Source organism: Sapajus apella, unplaced genomic scaffold, assembly GCF_009761245.1.
Source record: "Sapajus apella isolate SASKATOON/1434 unplaced genomic scaffold, GSC_monkey_1.0 scaffold62, whole genome shotgun sequence".
NCBI lineage: Eukaryota > Metazoa > Chordata > Mammalia > Primates > Cebidae > Sapajus > Sapajus apella.
In genome coordinates this window covers 16,350,772-16,374,252 of record NW_022437002.1, presented here as the reverse complement: position 1 = coordinate 16,374,252, position 23,481 = coordinate 16,350,772, and the positions used below count along the sequence as shown (strand labels likewise).

The following is a 23,481-nucleotide window of genomic DNA, read 5'->3' as shown; positions in this document are numbered from 1 at the left end:
GTGAAGCATAGGCTGAGTTTGTTGGAGGTACATCCATCACCAAGGGAAGAGAAGAGCCGTCTGAGCAAAGCATGAGGCCTGGCTGGCCACGGCTGAAATGTCCTTATCCTAGGGGGGTGCTATACTCGGCCTCCTTGTCAGCAGGTTAGTATTGATCCCATTTTACAGATTGTGAAACTAGGCCTGAGATTTTGATGCTTGCTGGAGGCTCAAAAGAGCTATTGGCAGCGGGGAGGAGCCCCTGCAAGTTCTGACTCCCAGGACTGTGTAAAGCCTTCTGTGGCTGTTTCCCTGTGACATGTCATGTAATGCACTCAGTGGTGGCCCACAGGTTGTGGTGCAATCAGGGGTTAAGAATGTGTAGTAGCAGGGGTGATGAGAATCTTTTAAGAGTCTGGGGTTGAGGTTCGTTAGAGACTTTGTGCCTTCATTTAGAGATCCATCTTCTACATGTGAATGAAATTGGTGGAAAGGGATTCTCAAATTGTAATCTCCCAAATAATCTCCTTGGTGAGGAGGCTGGGGACAAGGTTGCCTGACCCTGGTGGGAGGGCTCCATGGGCCCCGAGACTGACTTAGCTCAGATATGAGGTCTCGAGGGTTGCTCCTGAATTCGACACCAGTGTTTGTCAGCTGACCCAGGTAGGCCTTTTGTTGCAGGCATCCATCTGGTAAGGTGCCTAGCTTCTTAAGCCTTTTGTTATTCCAACTAATGATGTTGGGTTCTGGTTCTCTTTTTCTCTACTGTGTTTTCCCCTTTTCCCTGGGATTTACCTATACCACCAGGGGGCGCTAATCTGACTTTTCTGCCCCTCTTGAAAAATCATCATTTTAATGTTGATGAAATTCCCTTTCTTATGGGAAGGGAAGGAATGACTTCCTTTAGCCAGCCATTTTCCTGAGCCCTCCACTGGCCTGAAAGGCTAATGTCCTCTTGTCCTTGCATAGACAGGCAGGCCCAAATTGTGAAAAGTTTGTTACCTATTCCTAAATAGGTAACATTTAGGAATAGGTAACAGAATTTAGGAATAGGTAACATTTAGGAATAGTACAGAATTCTGCTGGAACTGGACCCTGGGCAGGAGGGGATGCTTTGAGAGTGTCAGAAGAGGGACTTCTTCTAGAGTAAGGCTACTGCTGCTACTTTTTTCTAGGGATGGGAGGAGGGATTGTGAGGCTATGATGAACAGGTTCTTCACTCTGGAAAGCTTCACCAAAGGATGCACGTACATAATTTGGAGGGGAGTAGGAGCGGTGATTGGGATCCTTATTATGAAGCCTGTTCTAAAAGTGAAAATGTGGTTGTTCTGTAGGCACTGGGTCTGCCATTTTGTCTCAGGTTTCTGCAGCTTAAAACTCTCCATGATCTTGTCCCTTCTTTTTTGGCCAGCCTTATATCTCCCTGCTTCATCTCCCACCTAGCTCCCCTCACCCAGAGGTTGCCCTCTTACAGTCTGTCTTTTCACTTGATGGTCCTTGCCTGCACAGGGTTCCCACTCTCCTCGCCAACTACTGCCTGACCTCCAGGATTCTGCTTAGGGTCACTTTCCCTGATCCCCAGATTGAGTTGTGCTTACCCCAACACAGAACTGATCAGATACTTTATGCTATAATTATTTATCTGTTTCTTCACTAGACTATAAGTTCCTTCAGGGCAGAAACTAGACCTGATTCATCTTTGTCCCATCGTTAGGGTCTGCTACCAAGTAAACACTTGATATGTGTTCCTTAAACGAATGAATATTGTCAAGGAGTTATTTTCTGTCTCCCCCCAAAACCGCTGTACTGCTGACTTGTTTTTTTGAGTAAGTAAAGTCTTGTTGGAAACCTCAAATCATGTAAATATTGCTCTGTCTCCATACCAGATGGAATTGTATCTCCAACAGGCATAGACACAGAGTGGGGGCTGTCGTTCTGAGACCTCATCCGACCTGGCAGTTGGTGCCTTTTGGGGGTAGGGGTGGAGGTCATTCCAACTAGAGAAAATCTCTCGTTAGTAAGTGTGAGGAACAACCCCAAGCATCCAGATTATACTTAAGTAGTTGTTTTGGCAGGATTTTCTCTCTTGTGCACCAGAAGTTCTTAAGAACCCCAGCCTCTGTGTGTGTGTGTGTGTGTGTGTGTGTGTGTGTGTGTGTCTGTGTCTGCCTGCACATGCTATGACACGTGCACACACATGGGCACATGCTTGTGTGGGGAGAGAAGCAGGCTCAGTGCTGTACAGTAGGAAGAAGGATTCCACTTTGAGTGAGTCCCTAGCATACACAGAGAGACTCTTACTGCTTCATGTTAGGAATGTGTTAGTACTCTTCTTAAGGTCCTTTCTTAGTTTTAGTTGATAGCCTGGAGACATGGTTCTGACAGAGATAGGATGGGATATGTTTCATTCCTTCCCAAGCCCTTTCCCTGTGACTTCTAGAATCTGCTCCAGCTCATCAAATCTCTGTCTCTAGCAGCTGGGCTGCTGCACAGTCCCTAGCCATGTCTTCTTTTTGTTGTTGTCATGAAAAAAACTAGAGAAATATCATTTTGCTAAATGCCAGTAAAGGGCTTTGTCTTGCACCTGTACTTATAAAGGGTGAGATTTATTGGTCTCTTTGTCTGAGGAGAAAGAGTGGGTCTGATTATCAGATTGCACACCAGAGACAAGTGCTTATGTAATCAACAAACTGTCTTGGTGTCAGAATACGATTGTGTTGGAGATAAACTGTGAAAGGAGAAAGCGCTGGATGCTGACATGCTATTGGCACTGAGTTTCCTGGGCTGCTTCCTGGAGTTGCTAGTGTTCATGATGAAGCCAGCTCACTCCTGGACAAAGCCCTTGTGAGGGTAGGGGATCTCAGTAACCAGCCATGTTATCAGTCAGGGTCAAAAGCCCCTTGCCTTGTGGTTTCTGAGTCTGGAGAAGTGGGAGTTAATCTGTAATCCCTCAGTGAAAGGAGCCACAGAGCACACATTAATTCTTCCACTCACCTCTCCTGCTTTAAGTGGCTAAGGTCTCTGAGCTCTGTTTAGCCTGTGAGCCCTGGTTCTCAGCTTAATAATACTTGGCTTTGCTCTAGTACCTTTCGTTGTGAGGATGTAAAAGCTTTTTACAAACACATGTTAACCCAAGTGGGACATGGCTTAAACTATAACATGAAGGATTTAAGTTAGGCCTAAGATAGAACTTCCCAGTATTAATTTGATAAAATTGTCATGTTCCTTCATGGCACCTTGTATAAGCCTTACAGGTGTCTTATAGGTTGTTAGTATCAGGTAATTTTCACTTAAAGAGACCCCAAATTTTTTTTTTTTTTATGTTGCCCAGGCTGTTCTCAAACTCTTGGGCTCAAGCAGTCCTCCTGCCTTAGCCTCCCAAAGTGCTGGGATTGCAGGCAAAGCCACCACACACAGCCCAGAACTAACTTTAATTTCATCCCTTCTTTGTCCAGTGCCTTGGCAGAGCTGATAAGGGGTGGTCCATTGTTGGAGGGATTAATACAGGGGCCTGAGGCCTTCCCTGAGAAGCCTTGTCTAGCTGAGCCAACAGCTCAAGTCCCCTGTGTCTCTGGGGGCTAAATGCAAATTCTTGAGGAACTCAGCTATGAGCCTTGCCTTGCTGGGCCTCAGATAAAAATGGCTGTTGTCTGGGAACATGGTGAGAAAAGGAGCTGACCTCACTAGGCTCCTCCCAGGCTGATGATTCTAGGATCACTGAGCACTGGAGTGGAGTTTGTGAAAGCCCCAGGATGATGGAGCCCCATTCCCCCTGCTCCAGGTGGGAGAGATGGGCTTAGTCTGCAGTGAGACATCCTGCAGCAGAACACCTGAGCAGCACCCCGGTTTTCCATTTTGGTGTAGTGATTTTCTTGCCCCACATCAGTGATTTTACTGGGGCCCAGGGCAGGTGCTTATGGGGTATATAGGTGCTGACCTAAGCCTTACCTCCAGGAACCGAGGGTTCTTGGCAAGGGCACATTGGTTTCCTGTGTGAGTGAGACTTTCTTGAAGCCCTTGGCATTCAGCTCATCTGAGTGACCCTTGGTGGGAGCCAAAGGAAGGAGTGGACCTAATCTTGCCTCCTGAAACTCAGACCAGACACAAGACTGACATTTCAACCCTAGAGCTTCCTAAGAAGTGAGAGTAGCTGTGGTCCCCCTTTTCCAGGATGGTCCTGATCCGAAGCCCCATCTCCAAGCTTAAAGATGTATCTAAGCCCCAGGCTTAGCAGGACAGAAGCTGGGCCAGAACAGGCAGTGGTGTGCCTGTGGGTGTCTGTCACTAATCTGGGGCCTCCTCCTGACTCTGTTTGGCCCCTTCATGCCCAAGGCAAAACATAGGGCAACTGCCTGCTCACTTTGTGGCCCTGGAAGGCGTACAGGCTCTGAGTACTAGTTGGGGCTAGGCCTAGGAAGGGGCTGCAGAGAACACACATTTCATGAGGGCAGAGTTTTTACATTTTTCTTCACTGCCAGATTCCTGGTTCCTATAATGCAGCCCAGCCCATAGTAGGCTCTCTATGAATAGTTGTTGACTAAATAAAAGGTGGAGTCCTTTATACTCCAAGATTATTGAAGCTGCTGACCAAGGGCACTTCCCCACTCCCAGCCCCCCAGCTCTTAGCGGACCATCTTTTCTTCACTTTGACTCAGGCCCTCCCTCTACTGGGCAGTTCTTTGGTCTTCCAAGCAAGGAAAGGGTGTGGAGGTGCCAGCCGGGTGGGCATGCTGTGGGTTAAAGCTTTGCAAAACAACAGTGTAGTTAATCTTTCTAATTTATTTTCCTTTTAGACCATGGGAAGTCTGTAGGCAGCAGCTGTTACCCAATTAAAATACAGATTAATATAAAAACAGTTTCTGGAATATAAAATAGAGTGGCTGTGTCCTTACACTTCCTTAAAATACCACCTAATAATGATTTGATGAACTACAGAAACCCACCTAGAGGAGCTCAGCATTTTTAAAATGAAAATTTCTTCCCTAAAAGGTGTATATTACCATTCCATGTAAGTCGCCATGAGAAAATAACCTTCCCTCTTAGAGCCAGCGATTTCTGTGTGTTGGGTATTTGGTATTCATTAAGTGTAATTATAGTTTAATTGGAGTTTAATCTCCCCCCCACCCAGCACACTTTAAAAAAAAGAAGTTTCCAAGCAAGCCTGAGATACTGCTCTTTCTGGAAGTAGCCAGGGACATGCTGGGGGTGGTGATTTCTCATTGATGTCCAGGACATGGGAGCCTCATGCCCTCAGATCCTTGTAGGCAATCTATCTCTAGTCTGTACCTGAGGGATATTTTTACTTAAAACTAAACTAAAAGCAAAACAACAAGCTTGTTTGAACCCAGTCCTGACCTAGGACTGGAGTGTAGGCCTGAGTCAGAAATTCTCTAGGCCATGTGCTGAACATAGGGCCTTTTTGTCTTAGTTTCCCTGTCAGTTAAAGGTGACTCCGTTTCTTGCTTGGCTGGTTCATATTGAGGGCCCACATGTGCAGGGTGAAATGTAGGTGCCTGTGGGACTTCATGGATGTTAGGGAAGGTGTTAGGGAGAGTGTGGCAGAGGGCAGTGCTGGACATCGAGGCTCAGAGAAGGGACAGACTTGAAGCCAAGTGTGTCTGTCCTGTGTGAGCACTCCCCAAGTTTTACAAGAACTTCTGTGAAGTTAGGAGCTGAATTTGAGACTGTAATTGCAGGAAGTTATGGAACCTGTTGAATACAAAAGATGTGTAACATCAATTTGTTTGCAAAATGAAACCTGAAGCAGGTGTGAGAATACACCTTGTGGTCTGCATATGTATGTGTACATCTATGTCAGGGCAGGATTTCATGGGAGCAGCTCACATTGTGTCCTGGGTCCTGGGACTTTATTCCCAAGGCTTCTAGTTGGGCACTGAACCTAAAGCAGTGCCAGATGAGAGCCCTTTACAGCAGAAGGAGAAGAACAAAAAGGAAAGGGTCCAGTTTAGCCTTGAGGCCCTACTCCCTGGTTTTCCACACATTGGCTATTTCTCTTTCCTTTCAGCTCACCGGAATTATTCAAGCCATGGTGGATGGTCAGCCAAGCCTGCAGCAAGTGCTGGAGGTAGGTTGAGTGACCTTAATTCCTGACCTCTGACCCCTTCCTGCTGCCTTTCTCTCCCTCCCCTCCTGAGAATGTAGCCGTGTAATTTGACTATGATTATGGCTTGATTAGAATAACATTTGCTGTCACATCAGTGACATGCTGTTGAGAGTATTGAACCATTGATCTGTCATCTCCAGCTGTTCCCGTCAGGGTTTTTGACAAGATGTCCCAGTGCTGCCAGGAGTCAGGCAGAGGGGCCCCCACCCCTTCCTGGCCTATGGCCCTGTGCTGGCTGGCTCTAGGGTAGCCTGCACTGGGTGGGCTGGGGAGTAGGGGAGCTGGGCTGTGGCATGGTGGGACTCGCCTCAGGGACTGGAGGTGTTTTTGTTTAGCTTTAGTGTTGGCTTCTTGTGGCATGTGAGCACTTCATTAACTCACCCAGAACTCCCCATCGATGGCTTTTGTTTGCTGTGAGCTCCTCCAGGAGCTGTGGCTGGGCCTGCCTGCCCCACTGCAGCTTGCCGCTGGATGCATTGTGCCTGTCGGGTGCAGAGGCTGCACTGGGTAATGATTCCTAATCAGAATAATTACAACAATTGCCTATGTGAGGGAAATCAAATTAAAGACTTTAAAACCCTTGGCAGAGACCACACTTCTAGGATGTTCTCCTCGGGGAGCTAGAAAAGGTTAAGATGCTGTTTCTTGCGCTGTGGCCCGAGGGAATAAGGAAGGGCAGTGCTTGGTCTTAGCTTGTCTTCCACCCTCCTCTGGCCTGAAGGTTTTCACAGGGGGAGAAGGTCCCCCTCCCATTTCTTTCTTTATAGAGGGAGAGGAGAAGAGAAAAAGCCTGTGGATCTCATTAGGTTCTTTATTTATTTTTAAGACCAATAAAGCCAAAGCTCAAACCTTATCAAAGCATAGGAGAAAGCAGAGTATCTGCAGGAATAGCAGGGCACATCTGCACTGGAGGTGTGCAGCCTAGAGGAAGTAGCATAGTGGCAGGGACTTTAGCCAAGAGATCCTGTCCCACGGAGGAGAGAGATGCAGATTGAATTTTGTGGGGCCCCCAAGGAAGGAGCCAGGGTCAGAGAGGCAAGTTTAGACTCACCTTAGTGGTAGCGTGTATTTCCTATTCCTGGGAGTGTGGAAACCCAGGGTTTGTGACCAGTCTGGTTTTGGGGGTCAGGTTTGGGCACCTGTAGTAGATTGGGAGAAGAGAATATGAGCTCTGAGAAGCTTTCCAGCCATACTGACCTCCTTTTTTTTGAAGAGACTCATTCCTGTGACCAAGGGAGCTCCTTAGCATGGACTGTCCCCCTATAAACCAGGCTCAAAGAGACAGAGGGAACTCGTTCTTTTTTCTGTCCCAGCCATCATCCCCAGCCAGGGTCTGGCTCCTGAGGGATGCCTGAAGACAGGCAGCTTTTTCCTGGAACATCTGTAGCTGCGATCCTGGAAGAAGATACTTGCTCTGGGCCAGCACCAAACCAGGACCGTTGAGGTTATGGGTTTTTTTCTCAATGACCCCAGTTGAGGAGGAGATGAGGTCTTCAGGAGGCAACCCCCTGCTAACCCTAGGCCAGCCCTGAAGCAGGGCGCTCACAGAATTCTGAGTCTCACCCAGGAAGCTACTTTCTGCTACTTCTACATACTTTGTTGGTAAGGAGGGAAGATTCCCAGTATCAGTCTGAATAGAGAGTTTCTGGAAGGACTAGGAGACCAGACCAGGCTCTGCTTCATCTCATTAGTCCTGAGTTGGTTCTAGAGCTAAAGAGCTTGTTTCTTGTCCCAACCAAGGCCCTTAGCAGGCAGCCAGCTAGATGTTTACCTGATTGATTTGTTCTAAGTAGAGCTCAGCCTGGACCCCACTAGAACTTCAGTAACTGGGATGGCTGGCCCAGCTGATTGAGGTGTTGGTGGTTCCTCCAACCCTTATTCATTCAAGCAGAGAAGGCAAGGTAAAGGACAGGCCTGATTCAAAATGTAATATCCCTTCCCTGGATGGGCTCATAGTAAAAGATGCTCACTAAATAGCTGCTAAGTCCTAAGCTTCCAGGGACCCTAGTGAGTGTTGAGTGCTTCTCGTGATGAGAGCCCAGTTTTGCTGAGTGTGGCCTCCTGACAGTCCTGTTGTGTCTTACTCTCTCTTTCACAGGAGTTAGGGCACCGGGGAGCCCCTGTAGTATGTGGGGCACTTAACTTGGGGATATAAAGCAGTGAGCTGGGGGAGACGTTATGCTGATTTCACCTTACCTCTTTTCTTAGGTGACCCTGGGGAAGGGATTCCTGCACACGTGTGTGTGTGTGTGTGTGTGTGTGTGTGCACGCACGCGCGCACGCATGCACATGCGTGCACATACATGCAAGGAGCTGGGCCAAAGTAACTGAGGAGATGGACCATTCAGCAGTGGATGATCCAGAATTTACCTTTTGGAAAGATTCTTTGGCTGAGGAGGATTCTCTGGTGTACAGACCGTAAAGAGGGTTTAGAGACTACATGGTCTGCATAGTCTGGTGCCAGGGAGCAGCTCTGACATTCTGGCTGGTAGGACTGATGTAGCCATGGAACTAGGTAGGATCCTTGGCCTTAGTCAGGGGTGACTTTAGCATGGGCCAGGCCTCTAGCATCTCAGAGGTATCCAGGGAGCCAGCCTACACCTGCTAGAAGTAATCTTACTTAAAATACTTAAAGATATCCATGGGCTCCCTATCACCTGCTGAGCACACAAGGCCCTTCATAGTCTGGCCTAACCTAGTCCTCCAGTCTCTGTCCTTCCTTTCTATATACTGTGGACTTTAGTCACCCTAAACTTTTACCTACTCATGTTTTCAGTCAGTCAGCAAATATCTCTTCAGTAGATCCTGTGCTGGGTGAGAGATTAAGGCAGTGAGTGAGACAGAGTTTTCATGGTGCTTATGGTCGCAAGGAACCAGATGTTAAACAGATAATTGCTTCAAATACAAAATTATTGTGCATGTGCCTTTGTCTCTGCCTGTAGTATCCTTTTCTGTGTTCCACCGTGTCAGGTTCCTAGTTCAACTATCTTCTTTGTGAAGCCTTTTCTGACTCCTTGCCCTGTAAAAGGTAGGGCTAGCCACTTCCTCTTCTTGGTCCTGTAGCACTGTGGTCATGGGTCCATTGCTGCGTCTTGTATTATGATGATCTGCCTTTCTCCCCTTCTCAGCCTACTGCCTGTTTTGTGGTAGGTACTTTAAATATTATCACATTTAATTCTCAGAACAACTCTGCGTAAAGTTTTATAGATGAAGGAAACTGAGGTTCACAGAGGTTACATGACTTTTAAATAACTCTCTATCAGTGACACAGCCAGGATATGGAATAGCCAAGGGTTGGAATCCAGATGTATCTGGCTTCCAATCCTGCATTTTTAATGACTACGTGAGATAGCCTTAAAAAAATAATCCTCTTGCATGGGTAGAAGCAGTGATGTGATCTGTTGCACTACCTTTCTGTGCCTGGGACCTTCTGAAAAATAGGCAATGCTTTATGAATTCTTTTTATTTATTATTTATTTGTTTTTTACAGAGTCTCGCGCTGTTACCCAGGCTGGAGTGCAAAGGTGTGATCTCAGCTCACTGCAACCTCCACCTCCTGGGCTCAAGCAATTCTTGTGCCGCAGCCTTCCAAGTAGCTGGGATTATAGGTGTACAGCATCACACCCAGCTAATTTTTGTATTTTTAGTAGAGATGGGGTTTTGCCATGTTGGCCAGGCTGGTTTCAAACTCCTGGCCTCAAGTGATCTGCCTGCCTCGGCCTCCCAAAGTCCTAGGATTATAGGCCTGAGCCACCACGCCCAGCCTTGAATTGTTTATGATATTTCTCTTGTTGTATACTGATTTTAGCATTTGTACTTCCAGTGTGAACGCAAATAATAAAACTGATCAAAGGGATGAAGGGAAAGAAAGTTTAGAGTGTTTAGGAGCAGTTTTTCTCCCTGTGTAGGAATTGAGCTCTGCCTTAAAATATCCTGCTAAATTTGAATCCTCAACCACGAAGAAGAGAAATATGAAGTTGGGGGCCAGTTTTTGAACTTTTAGCAGCTGGAGCACGCAGCACTATCCCAGGTGTCAGGATGGGGCTCCAGCCTAGTAAAGGGGCCTCTTCTGAAGGTGAAAATGTTCATCACCTTCCTTTGGTGAATAAGCAAATTCATAAGTTTGGTTAATAAACATTTGGTAGAAGGGTAAAGTGAATAAATGAATGAGTGAAGCTGTGGGTGGGAGCCCCTGCCTGGGGCCTCCTTCTAGCCTGTTCTCATGCCCCAGGACAATAGCCTGTCTATACTAGGCCAGGGGACCAATAAGAGGTATAGCCAGGTCAGAGCAAGGTATTTGGACTGACCTGCTGGGATCTGGGGCAGGCTGACGGGCAATAGGCAAGTGTAGGGGTTCCCTCCTGCTACACACTTAGGCTGCGGGATCTTCCTGAAGGGGTTCTCTTCCAAGTGCTTCTGTGGTTCTGACCAAGACTGAGAGCCCACAGTGGGGCCATGGCGGGATAAGATTACAATTTTTTCCTGCTCTGATTACACGCAGCTTATTTGCGTTTCACTGTTGTGGCTCTTCACAGGCTTAGGGAAAAAAAAGGAAAATCTCATCTGTTCTTGTGTACTTTTCAGAGGGTCGATGAGTGGATGGCGAAGGAAGGCCTCTTAGATCCAAACGTCAAGTCAATTTTTGTCACCTGTGGAGACTGGGACTTAAAAGTCATGTGAGTATGAGAAGGGCTACTTTGCTGTCAGGACTTGGAATCTGTGGGACCAGGTCTTGCCTTCTGGAGGCTTAAATGTCTACAAGTCAGCTGGGTGAGGGATTCTTCAAGTCTTTGAGGCTACCAGGGATAGAAGAGGGTTGGGAGCCCTGCCTTCTGCCTCTCTGGAGCAGTGTGTGTGCAAGTCAAGGGCCTGCCTGGATGGTTGGGGCCTTCCTGCCTTTGCCAGGTCTCACTGCTCACGACAGCCCTTCCAATTGTGGGGTTGTATGTTATTGCCTTGGAAGGAAGGAGGTAAAAGAGCATCTTGAAAATAAAAATTTGAAGCCAGATAGAATGTTTATTATGTAATGAAATATAGTAACTTATTTATCAACCCTATAAAGTAGGCATTATTATTCTTCCTATTTTATAGTTGAGGAAATAAAGGCACAGAAAGGTTAAGTAATTTACCGAAGGACACACAGAGCCAGGATTCAAACTCAGGTCCTTGCTTTTAACTATTATACTATGCTTCCCCTTTATCTGGCCTGCAAGACCCTGGTGATCCAACTGGGATCCCAGTGGTGGGATAAGAGAGGGCTGCTTCCAGGAAACTGCCCAAGTCACCAGCCTCCTCTTTCCTCCTTTGTCCACACTACTTTTTACCTTTGTCTCCTGATCCTGTCCCAGTTATGGAAGACAGAACTGGTTTCTCTGCTGGGTTGACACTTGTGCATTTGTTTGCCCTCATGGATATGTGGCTTCAGATGGCCCCCAGGGAACTGAAGTGGGATGGAGGTGGTGGGGGCGCTGTTTGCTGAGGAGTCATAGAATCGATTACTTCTGTGTTCATTGTGACTGAAGATAGCAGCAAGTATTCTCCCTCCCTCCCTCTCTCTCTCTCTGTGTGTGTGTGTGTGTGTGTGTGTGTATTTGAACTTTTGAGCATAAAGTGGGATGTTGGTGAGGGGTATAGTATAGTAGCTCTGGAGTAACATTTTCTACCACATCAGATGTCATCTTCTCACCAAGACTCTTTGTAAGCCTTTTGGATGCCAGGCATTGAGGTGATGTTATATACCCTGGTGGGTCTCAAGCCCGCTATTGGACTCCAACTTTCTAGGTAAGACAGGAGGAAGAAAAGGTCCCAAATCACATGAGCACACACAAACCTCATCTCCCACACCCGTGTGTACACACACTGACTGTACCCCTCTTGGTTTACTCCAGAGGGTCTCCATATTCCCATATGACACCTCTGTGTCAGGGAAATTATACAGGCTGGAACTAGAAGGAAATATGAATCAGAGGAGGAGTTCATGGAGAAGGAGAGGAGGAAAGAAGGCTCTTGTTCTTATTAATGGGGTCCTGGGCAGCTTTGAGTCCTTAAAGCAAGGAAGGGGCTTAATATGGAGCTCTCTAGCCCAGGAGAAGCTCTTCAAGGTGGGGCCAGTTTCAGGCTGATTCCCAGAATTCTCGGGTTCGTATGGCCCAGGAGGAAGTCCCTTTGACTCAGTCCAGAGGTCTGCTTCCTCCAGGTAGCCTCACCAGGACTCCCATTCGTCCAGTGTTTTTCTCTCTTTGCCATCTTCACCTTCCAAACACACGCATTTCAGAATCTTCTACTTTAACTGTGCATGATATGTACTTATACATATATATGAAAACTTTCCTGTGCACAAGATTGGAGACTATATAAGCTTGGAGTTGGTCTCCCCATGAAATGGAGAGGGAATTTCAGAGGATGCTGTCTTCTTTGGGTCTGGCCTGTTCTGTAGCACAGTGGGCCCTGGACAGGTGTTGGTGACTCAGGAGATTGCTCTGCTGGGTTGTGGAACTCAAGCATACATGAAAGGAAGCCAAGTTTTTTTATTTTTTTTTTTGAGACAGAGTCTCGCTCTGTTGCCAGGCACCAAGCTGGAGTGCAGTGGCGTGAGCTCGGCTCACTGCAACCTCCACCACCTCCCGGGTTCAAGCAATGCTCCTGCCTCAGCCTCCCAAGTAGCTGGGACTATAGGCACGCTTGCCACCATGCCCAGCTGATTTTTTTTTTTTTTTTTTTTTTTTAAGTAGAGACGGGGTTTCACCATGTTGGCCAGGATGGTCTCGATCTCTTGACCTCATGATCTGCCCACCTTGGCCTCCCAAGGTGCTGGGATTACAGGTGTGAGCCACCGCGCCAGGCAGAAGCCAAGTTTTAATGAGTGCATACCTTACCATATCCACACCTCTTGACTACTATCTCTGGTGGGTGGTGGTATTGTCTTTCTTTTGTAGATGAAACAAACCAAAACCCCCTGTGGCTCAGAGAGCTAAAGGCCTGTAGCTGGACAGAATTGAATTCTAAGACCACGTAGTTTCCAAAAGAGATGGGTATGGCAGACTTTGTTGGCTGGTTTGAGTTTGGACTGGGAAGGCTGGTGAAGCTTCAGAAAAGGGTGTGCAGAAAGGAAGCAGGTGGCAGGGCTTGGGGGAGGGAGCTCTGTGGCTGCCTCTTATAAGCAGGTCTCTGCATAACTGCTGGGAAGGCTCTTAATTAAATGTGTAACAAAATAAAAACAGCCGGAGAGGAAACCTAAGTAGTGCTGCGTGACAGCGCACAGCTAATCGGTGTTCCTGGAACCTCTCGGCAGAGGCTCGTCAGATGGCCCTCGTCAGAGCCGTCACCTTTTTATGCGCCTGGTAAAGGCTGCAGATGAGCCTGACAAGGGTGGTGTTAAATTGACACTCACAACTTGTTAGTATGTGGCTTACTTCTTATTTTGACATCCATTTTCCGATTTAACTAAGTCTAAGGAATTCAGCAAACATTTTCATTTCACACTCTAGTTTCTGGAAGCTATGGCTCCTTCTCATTGCTGTCCTTACCTCCTGCTCCCCTTCTCCCCCCAGCCAGCTTCACATCACTTTTGTTGGAAAGGGGCTGATTAGTGGGCCACTGAGAAATGGGAACTGAAGTGGCAGCAGAAATCCCACTGGAGAAAAGAAATTTGCTCCTTTCCTGACAAATCATTTTATGTCCATCTTTTGTCAAAGCCTGATGAGTTGATTCTCCAAGTTTATGTGGGCTTTGATGCCATAGTCACAGATCCTGCTAAGCTGAGTTTTTATTTAGTGAGTGTGGATTTAATTTTCCCTCAAGTTTTTCAAGAAACAACACTTATGGGTCTGGCTCTTGGTCAGCTTGCCTTCCCTATCTGCCCTACTTTTTCTTTCGCCTTGCTTGGTGTTTCTTAAAGCTCCCCATAGGGTTTAGTGTAGTTTCTCTGCTTACCCAGGTAGGGAGTGCCTCTTTCAAGGGGCTCCATCTTTGGTATGGTGGCGTGAGTATCGCTGGTGTAGACCGAGGAGGGACACTTGTGCAGGAACCCACTCGATGAACTTCAATTTTAGCCTGTAGCTTGAAGATCCAGGTTCACCAGCCAAATAGCACAGCTTGGCTGAGAAGCTAGAATAGAGGCTTTCCTAGTGGGCTGTGAGTCTGAGAAGAAAGAAGGTTGGGAAGAGGGAAAGAACTGGTCTGAGGGAGGCCCTGACCCTTACTGGAAGTCTGAGAAGAGGCCCCTTAGAGAGGGTCAGGAGAATCAGATGCTGTTCTCTGGTGGAATAGGGGCCGGGGGTCTGCCGAGACTCTGGTGAGAGGACTCTCATCTAGGAGCAGCCTCAGTTTTGGAGCAGGAAGGTTTCCTCCCCTTGGAGGGAGGAGGGAGGTTGAGCACATAAATTCTGGCATTTGTCTTCCTTGTTTTTCCCCTGACCTCTTGCTGCGGTATGCGTACTGCATTCTGGCCGTCCTTTGCAGGTGTGGGCCTGGAGTTCGCTTCAGGTTTTAGGAGGTCTGGAGTTGGAAAGATACTTGCCCAGGTTACGTTATCACTGTTGTAGATGGGGAGCATGCACTCAGCAGGGGCTACTGAGGTTCCCTTGAGGCTGCTGTCAAGTAGTCAGGACCACTGAAGAGACTGCTGTCTGGAGTGAAAGGTGCCATGATGGAACTACACACCTGGGCGAGCACTGAGGGGCAGTGACCGTCCTGTGGGTGTGTGGAAGATGGCTGGAAGGGTGGCCTAGGGACATGCTGGCTCCGGGTCAGGCTGGGTGCTCTTGGCATTGCTCAACAGAGTTGACTACTTCATCCTTCTTGAAATCATCTTTATCTTTACTTTTGTTATGTCTTCTGTTTCTCTGGCCACTTCTCAGTCATTTGTGGAGATGTGAATACTTCTTTCCTTCTTTTTTTCATGTTGGTGTTTCTTAAACAGCAGTGTTTCTTTGATCTCTATCCTGGTTGTTTTTTCTGTTTATTCTACACATTCACACTTACCAGAGTGATCTCATCTTTTGCCATAGCTTCAACTATCCTCTGTATGCTGATTTCTTCTAATCTTTTTCTCCAACTAGAGAAAAGAAATCAATTTCATCTGCCACCTAAACGCCGCACCTGCATATCTAGCTACCTACTGTACATCTCCACCTAGATGTCCACAGGCCCCTTCAAGCTCAGATGTTACCGTTTTCCTCACACCCTGCCCTCCAGCATTCCCTCAAATAATGACTGGCACCATCTACTGAGTTGTTCTGTTGGAAATCTGAGAATTATCCCTTCTCGAGCCACACCAATTAATTGCCAGATCCTGTTGATTCTGCCTCCCAGAGGTTTCTCAGATGTATTCCTTTCTTCCCATCCCTATTGCCCTGTCCTAGTCAAGATGATTATATTCTTCTTGGATTACTACAAAAGCCTTCTAACTAGTCTCTTTGACTCCAGTTTTGCTGCTTCTATTCCATTCTCCTAATTGCAGCAGATTATGTCATGCCTCTGCTTAACACCCTTCAAGGTTTGCCCTTGCCCTCAAGGGTGAAGTCTATACTGTTTATTGAGACTTTCAAGGTTCTTGCTTACATCTTTAGCCTCACCTCTCAATACTCTCTGTGCAAGTCCCGGACCCCTCCCCACCAGCCACATGCACGAGCTGGCCAGTTCCTAGTGATCCCTCTTCTTTCTCTAGGTGCTTCCTTTGTGTTCCTGGAGCACATGTACATATTAATAGATAAAATGGTGCTGTGGCTGCCTCTGCTTGTCTGTCTCTCTCACTAGATTATGAGCACTGTTGTAACCCTAGGACAAGGACAAGACTTGACATGTAGTTGTTCAAGAAATAATTGTTGAATAAGTGTCAACTAAGTAATGGAGTGGTCCTGTGTAATCCCTGCTCAGGAAGAATGACAGAGGACTGTTAGTAGGTAGATTCAGGAAGCATTCGTTGCCAGTGTACAGGACAAATGGACCAGAGGAGGAATTCTTGGGCCTTGCTACACCAGCCTGAATGTGACGAGTTAAGAGAACTATGCTGCTAATGTCAGGAAGCCCTCGGTTTCCCCACTGCCACTGTGTGTTGGGCCCTCCATGGTGGGTACTGGGTGAGATAGCCCACAGGCCTAGGCCAGGGAGGAGGAGCTTGGTCTCAAAAGCAATGCAAAATGCTTTCTCTGAGAGATTTGTGCCTCCAGAACTGAGGGTTGGGACTCCTGGAAAAGTAAACAACAGAGAATAAAGATAGACAGTGTTTACTGAGCACTTATTACATACCAGGAGCCCCATTGTGCTGTTGACACATATGATATTGTTTAGTCCTTACCACAGTTCTGTGAAATAAGTTCATTTTATAACCCTTTTTTAACAAATGAGGAAACTGGGGCCTAGAGAGGTAAATAATTTGTCAAGGGCACATAAACTGTTAGTGGCAGGGCAGGGATTTGAACCTGGGCATTCTGACTCTAGAACCATGTGTTTAGCCACCGTCCTGTCTAACCATCCTCCTTCATGGGCTGTGGCTTGGTGATGCAGTGGGAATGCCCCTCCTCCTCTCCTTTGTTTGCACTGAGTGGCAGAGCCTCAGGATGTTTTCTGACACCCTAGGCTACTGGTTCCTTTTTTGGTATTGGTAGAGGTGTGGACTGTTATGTTCTTTTGATATTGGAGCCCAATTGGCCAGGAGATGTGGTGGGGATGGTTTGGGGCTGCCTGAGAGCCTCTTTGCAGGGTTACAAATGAATGAATCTTCAGGTCTCTTTTAAGGAAACCCCAGCCAACATCCCACTTTGGACACCTCTATCCTGTATTTATGTTTGGAAGCACATGGGGCATCGCACCGTGTCACTAGGCTCACAAGAGCCTTGCCCCTTGCCCACAGGTGAGCCAGTTGGTACCAGCACAGAACGACATCACCTTTGATTACCAGCCTGCTGGGGGAAGGGGCTTGAGTAAGAACTCCCTGCCAGTCCTGACTTGTCTCATTTCCCATTACTTTTATCTGTCATTGCAAGCGCTTGGGCTCCCCTCCTGAACTAATTAAGTTTGCATGTGTTTAGACATATTGCCAAATAGGGCTTAGCAAAGCGGAACTGAGCTACATCTCTTTCTGAGTAGGTAAGGAAAGAGATATAAATGCTTCTCCGCAAGGGCCAGGAAGAAGCATGGATGACATGGAATGAATGCGTGCAGATGATAGGCATTGTCCGACCTTCCTAGGGACACAGGAGGCCTGCCAGGCAGCCTTGTGATTGGCTGACAGGAACAGGTGAAAGCCCACCCTCCAGCTCTCTTAGTGAATTGGGCATTCTAAGGGGGCTGAGAATGGAAGAAGGGCAGGTTTTGAAGTATTTTTCTCCCAAGCACAAGCAAAGTTGAAAGTCAAGTTTAGTGATATTTGCAAGAGGAATTTGTAGGGCTATGTGCTGTTTGTTACCAGCTTGAATCAACCTAGCTCCTAGGCTTATAACCACCTATGTGGCTAGCAGAGTACAGGGTGACCTTCTTTCCAAGTCGTGTGAGAAGTACAATGGAAACTTGGATAGCCAAAGGCCCAAATTTTTCTTTTTGTCTAGAAGACCCCAATTCCCCTTGCTCAGCCACCGGAGTGGTTGTGTGAGGGCTGTGGAGGGAAGGAGAATAGTGTGCCCAGAACCTCCCCACCCTAGAGGTAGGGTTCAGTGTAATGGATCGTCATAGTGAAGTGACGGCTGATGGCATGTTTTTGTGTCAGACAGATGCCTGGAGGCTTTTCCCTAGTGCAGGGTGGCCTGAGGTCTGAGATGCCCTGTGGGAGAATATTTGGGTCCTATCCAGACAGCAGTTATGGGGGCAAACTATGTTGTGGCCTCCTTCTCTGAGGTAAGGAATGAGGGTATTGCTTGTCACAAAAACAGAAGAGCCAACTGAGGCCATAGTCAGGGTGTCAATCCTGTAGACATGAGGGCAGTGGGTCAGCTTCCGGGCCATGCAAAGTCTCTTGATGGGTAAGGTCGGCTCAGAGTCAGCCCAGGCTCCCTGTGCACCGTGGGAGCAGGGGGAGGAGGTTCTGAAAGTTGTATAGGAATTCTGGGTCTTAGAGTTGTAGTCTGAGCTCAGAGAGAATGGGAACCAGACCTTCTGCCCTCCCTTCAGTTTCCCTAGAGCCCTCTCGTCAGCAAAGGTGCACCGGGTTAGCCCCAAGAAGGCAGCGTGAGTTGATGGGGTCATGTTTCAGCTGCAGCTAATCCAAGTCACTCGATATAAATCTCTCCCTGCTGCCTCTCCCCTCCCTCCCATCCCCAACCCACAGACAGGGAAATGAATCCTGGCCCTCACCCTGAATACATCATGGCAGGCTTGCCTCTAATGAGAGAGGGCCATTCATTGTGGGGTGAAGCTCCCTGCAGAGCCCGGGATGCCATTAATTAAAGAAGAGCCACCTGAAGCCAGTCGTGCGGTGCAGCCTGCCACGCTTAGATGGAGTGGTGGTGGGGCAGCCTCGTTAGCCTGACAGCTCCTTGGGCTGAGAGTTCTTGGGCTTGGAGGAGCGAGGGGTGCTCCCCCTCTGCCTGATGCCCCTGGGGCTAACCTACTCACAAACATGAAAGCCCCCTCCTGCACATGTCCCCGGGCCCAGAACTGGCACTAAAGGGGTTCCTGATGGTGGGCTTGGCTGGGGATTAACCATTTCCTAGCTGCAGGCCTGAGGGTAGGAGCAGGTTTCTGTGGAGCCAAAGCAGTTCTTCTGTTTCCCAACCTTGGCTCCCTTCACAGTTATCCATGTGATCCTGGAATTGCAAGTCAGCAGATGTCTCACCCCATGTCCTTCCCTCAGATCCTGAGTTTGGGATAGTTGCTCTGCTCTGGAAGAACTTTGTATATCAACAGGGACTGAGAGAGAAGCCCTGTTGTCTGATCAACAAGCACAGCTCCTCCGTGGCAGGCAGGCCCTCTGGGGTTCTACTTTCTGGGCACTTCTAGGCTGTAGGGTGGAACCCCAGTGGCAACCTCATTTCCTCACTCACTAGGAAGGTGTGAGGAAAGGGTCTAAATCATTGTAGTGATTATAGGAACCCCTGGAATGGAAATTCTGCTCAGTGAAAACCCTGATAAAAGATAAAGATACTTGCTTAAAGACTGATCAGTCTTCGAGATGTTCAAGGCAGTAGGAGCCTCATGCTTTGGCCTGAATTGGTAACTGAGTGGTTCTTTACTGCTTAACTGGTTCAGAAGCAAGTGTTGCTGCCTTGGTTCTGGCCCTGGATTTGATATGAGGCTCTCCCCTTGACCATGGACGAGGGTCTTATCACCTCCTCCTTGCTGGCTGGAGGGGCTGTATGTTCTGAGACTTTCACCTTAGCCCAGAGTTAGGCTAACTCAGCCAGTCTCTGCCTGGCTTGATAGGAAGACGAATTAGATCCCATGTTGGTGGCTCTTCAGGGCAATCTTTGGAAGTCCGGTTCTATGCTCTGTGGCAGAATCCAACAGACAGGCTGCTTCAGAGGGCCTCAGAGCCAGATCGGCACCTGGCTGGAACTGTATGACCTATCTCTGCTTTCCTATAGCTCACCTGGCATGGAACAGAGGCTCCATGTAGCCCCCCACCAGGTCACAACCTCGTAGGTATGGGATCCATGCTATATTCTTGTATTTTGAACATTTTTCACCTTTGTAGGCCTTGGCCATTTGCTTGGGCCTTTCTGACCTTTGTCAGATAGAGTGAAGGCTGGAGGACCTTTTTTCCCAAGCTCCAAGATGGAACCACTGGTGTTCCTGGAAAATATTTTCCTTTGTATAAGATATTGTTTAGATCTGCGTTTTTTAAAAACACTTTTTGAGCATCAGCTTGTTTTTGGTTCTTTAAAAAAATTGGTGCCTGGCACAGTGGCCCACACCTTGAATCCCAGTGCTTTGGGAGGCTGAAGCAGGAGGATTGTTTGAAGTTGGGAGTTGAGACCAGCCTGGGGTAGCAAGGGCCCATCTCTATTAAAAAAAATAAATAAAATAAAAATTAACCTGGCGTGGTGGCACACGCCTATAATCCTAGCCACTCAGGAGGCTGAGACTAGAGGATTGCTTGAGCTCGGGAGTTTGAGGCTGCAGTGAGCTACAGTTGTGTCACTGTACTCCAGCCTGAACAACAGAGTAAGACTCTGTCTCTTAAAAAAAAATTGAGGTATGAAATAGGTACAGGTGCATAAATAGACAAATGTGAAGTGTATAGCCCAATATATTCTTGTACAAGTACACACCTGGGTAACTATCACCCCGGTCAAGATCAAGAACTGTTTTCATCATCCCAGAAAGTTCCCTTGTGCCTCTTCCCAGTCAGTGATGCCTTTCCCTTGCCAAGTAACCACTGTTCCGACTGACTTCTGTTAGTTTTGGTTAATTTTTACCTATTCTTGGCTTTCATATAAATGGAATCATGCAAGGCATACTCTTTTGTGTCTGACTTCTTTCACCCAGGCTAGAGTGCAGTGGTACAATTTTGGCTCAGTGCAACCTCCACCTCCTGGGCTCAAGTCATCCTCTCACCTCAGCCTTCTGAGTAGCTGGGACTATAGGCATGTGCCACTGCACCCAGCTAATTTTTGTATTATTTTTTGTGTGTGGAGATGGGGTTGTGCCAGGTTGCTCAGCCTGGTCTTGAGCTCCTGAGCTTAAGCCATCTGCCTACCTTGGCTTCCCAAAGTGCTGGGGTTACAGGCATGAGCCACCACACCCAACCTGTGTCTGACTTCTTTTGCATGACATAATGTGTGGGAGATTCATGTGTATTGTCTGTATTGAGAATTTAGCCTTTGAATTGTATTTCTCTGTAGTATTCCATTGTATTATACTATGTTTTATTTATTCTCCTTTTGCTGGAACATCTACTATACTTTTCTTTAGTTGTTTAGTATATGTGTCTGAATGAATATGTGAATCTTCAGTTTGATGTGAGACTCTCCCTAGGTCCATCAGCTTTTCTCAGTCCCCCTCACCCTTTCAAACCTAATTTTAGTCCTTTGGCCATATGGTCTTCCCGGTCTATTCTGGAACCCACACTGGCCTCCCTTTTCTCTGAGGTCTTGTGATAGGGAGAGACTGGCCCCTGTGGAAGTAGCCTTTGAACTGTATTGATTCATTTATTTATTCTTTCAGCAGATGTGTTGACTACCCACTATGTGCCCTGCACTGCTCTAGGTATTAAGGATACAGCAATGAATAAAGAAAGAAAACTTCCCAAATATCCTGCCTTCATGGAGTTTGTATTCCAGTGCATGCAGCTGGCGCTGTCCTCTGCCTTTTGGACGTAATGCTTGAAGAATCTTAGTCTTCTGTCCTTTGGGATTCCGCAGGAGCTAGATGGTGAGGCCCTTGCCACCTTGGCAGGACTTCTCTAGGGCTTGTGGCCTGTCATCTTCCTTTTCTGCTGTTATTGGTACAAGTGATATTAGCTGCTGCTGCTGCTGCTTGGCAGTGAAAGGGTTTCTCAGTATTGGTGCTTCCCTTTGACTATCCTGGAGTCTGATTCCCTCTGTGAGAGGAGAGAATTAATCTCCAACTTTCCATGCCTGTAAGGTGAGTGACCTCTGTTTTGTCAGCGCTTGCCAATCTCTCCTCTAATTCCCAGCCAGGGTAATGGAGACATTACTTTGTGCTAAAGCAAACCACCAGTTCTCCTAGTGCAGATGCTATGCAGATCCAGGCACTGGGAAAGAGGTCAGAGGCAGAGGCAGCTCCGCAAGTGTCTCTTCACAGATGCAGAGGCACATGAAGGCTACAGGGGTATTGGCACCTGAGCCACTATGCTCCTGAACTGTGGCTGGCAGATTCAAGAAGGAAAGATGCTCTGCCATCATATTCTCCTTATTCCCCAGCCATGCCAAGAGGGTGGCTGCTTCCGTTTGGTCTAAATTAGGTTTCTGTGGTCAGGTTCCTAAGAGCCCATGAGAGGCTGTGAACACCCCAGTGAAGAAGATGAGTCAGGGAGCAGAGGTCTTAGGAGTTGAAGGCCAGGGAACTCAAGGCTTCAACTGGCATAGTGGTCCACACCTGAATGATTTGTGGACTCTGGGGGCTTAGCTTTGTAGGGCTTTGGGAAGGCCAACTATGAGTGGGTGGGATAAATTCTCAGTGTCCCTGGCTAAAGGGTGACACAACTCTGACTTGATAGTTCTGCAAAACTGTTTCTTCCAAAGCTTGCAAGGATGTTGGTTTGGGGAAGAAAGCCAGCCAGCCCAGAGAATCCCAGGAGCCTGACAGGCCTTTTTCTCTGCGATTCTTTCTCGCAGGCAGCCTGAGGCAGGCTGTCTCTTTGTTAACAGAGTGACAGCAATGTGACACCATGGAAATAATTACTAACAAATCACGGTGCTGACTGCAAACAGCTCTCTGTCTTCAGAGGCATGTCAGGGTGCATTAGAGCAGGACTGGAGGAGCGGCACATGTGGGGGCTGAGGCACAGCCTCCACTCAGACACTCTTCTTCCCCCACTCTGACCCCTTCCTGCTATGTCTGACTTTCTTGCACTTGGCCTTCCTGACTAGGTCAGCTAAGGGGCAAGCTGAACAAGTGACATGTAGATGGTTCAGCTTCTCTGGACAGGTAGCTAGGACTCCCATCTTTGCCAGGGAGCACCTGGGTAGTGATGAGAGCCAGGAGTTTTCCATTATGGGACCCCCCCAAAAGGTAGAAGGATGCTCTGTTTCTCTGATTTACTCTCTGCCATTGAGACCAGCCTCACCGGTCAGTTGTTTGGGGTTTGGGGGTGACAGAATATTTGCTTCAACTGGACCCAGATTGTGGAGGGAGCCTTGCATCTGTGTTGGCTCAGCTCCCTTCCCCCACGAGCTCTGGTTTCTTCTTCAATTGCCATAGTCAATTTTTGGTAAGTCGACTTTGTCCATTCCCTCTTGGTTAGCAGAGTGATTGCTCTGACTGTCAGGACTGTAAATAATGTTCCTGGTGTGTGTGGCTGGAGGCAGCGCATGGGGTGGGGAAAGGAGTGGAAGGAGGAGCAGCATTCCGGCTCCCTCGCTCGCCCCCTCCCCTCTCATACAATATTTATCCAGGGATGGGAGTCAGATGCAGCGACCTCAGGGGTCACCCAGTTAAATAGCTTCTGAACCTCCCTGCATTCTAATTGCTGCAGTTGTCCTTTGCTCTGGAGACTTCTCCTCCCCATTGTCTGCTGAGGCACACACTAATGGCTGTCCTCCCTGGCCCTGCTGGGAGGCGCAGTGGAGGGGGGTGGAGAAGAGAGCTCATTGCTACCTTCCTTTCCCCAGGGATAAGGGAATCTAGGGCCTATTAACAAGTGGCTTTAGCTAGGAGGAACACAATCCCCTGTCTCCCCCTACCCACTCTCTAAACCTGGCTGGAGAAGGAGGCCCAGGCAGTAGGCTTGGCTAATGGGGCCAAGGGGCTTTACCCATTCT

The 23,481-nt window shown here is 47.8% G+C and overlaps 1 protein-coding gene across 18 annotated transcripts in view; it reads left to right on the top strand.

Moving 5' to 3' along the window:
• ERI3 (ERI1 exoribonuclease family member 3) overlaps positions 1 to 23,481 on the top strand; it is a 134,391-nt gene that overhangs the window by 36,070 nt on the left and 74,840 nt on the right. For all 18 annotated transcript variants that reach the window (XR_004259508.1, XM_032247328.1, XM_032247339.1 and 15 more), the window contains 2 exons: positions 6,005 to 6,064; positions 10,688 to 10,779. Coding sequence is in view for 17 of the 18 variants with exons in the window: in XM_032247328.1 (XP_032103219.1) it covers positions 6,005 to 6,064; positions 10,688 to 10,779 (152 nt within the window). In the remaining variant the exon portion in view is untranslated. The remainder of the gene's footprint in view (positions 1 to 6,004; positions 6,065 to 10,687; positions 10,780 to 23,481) is intronic.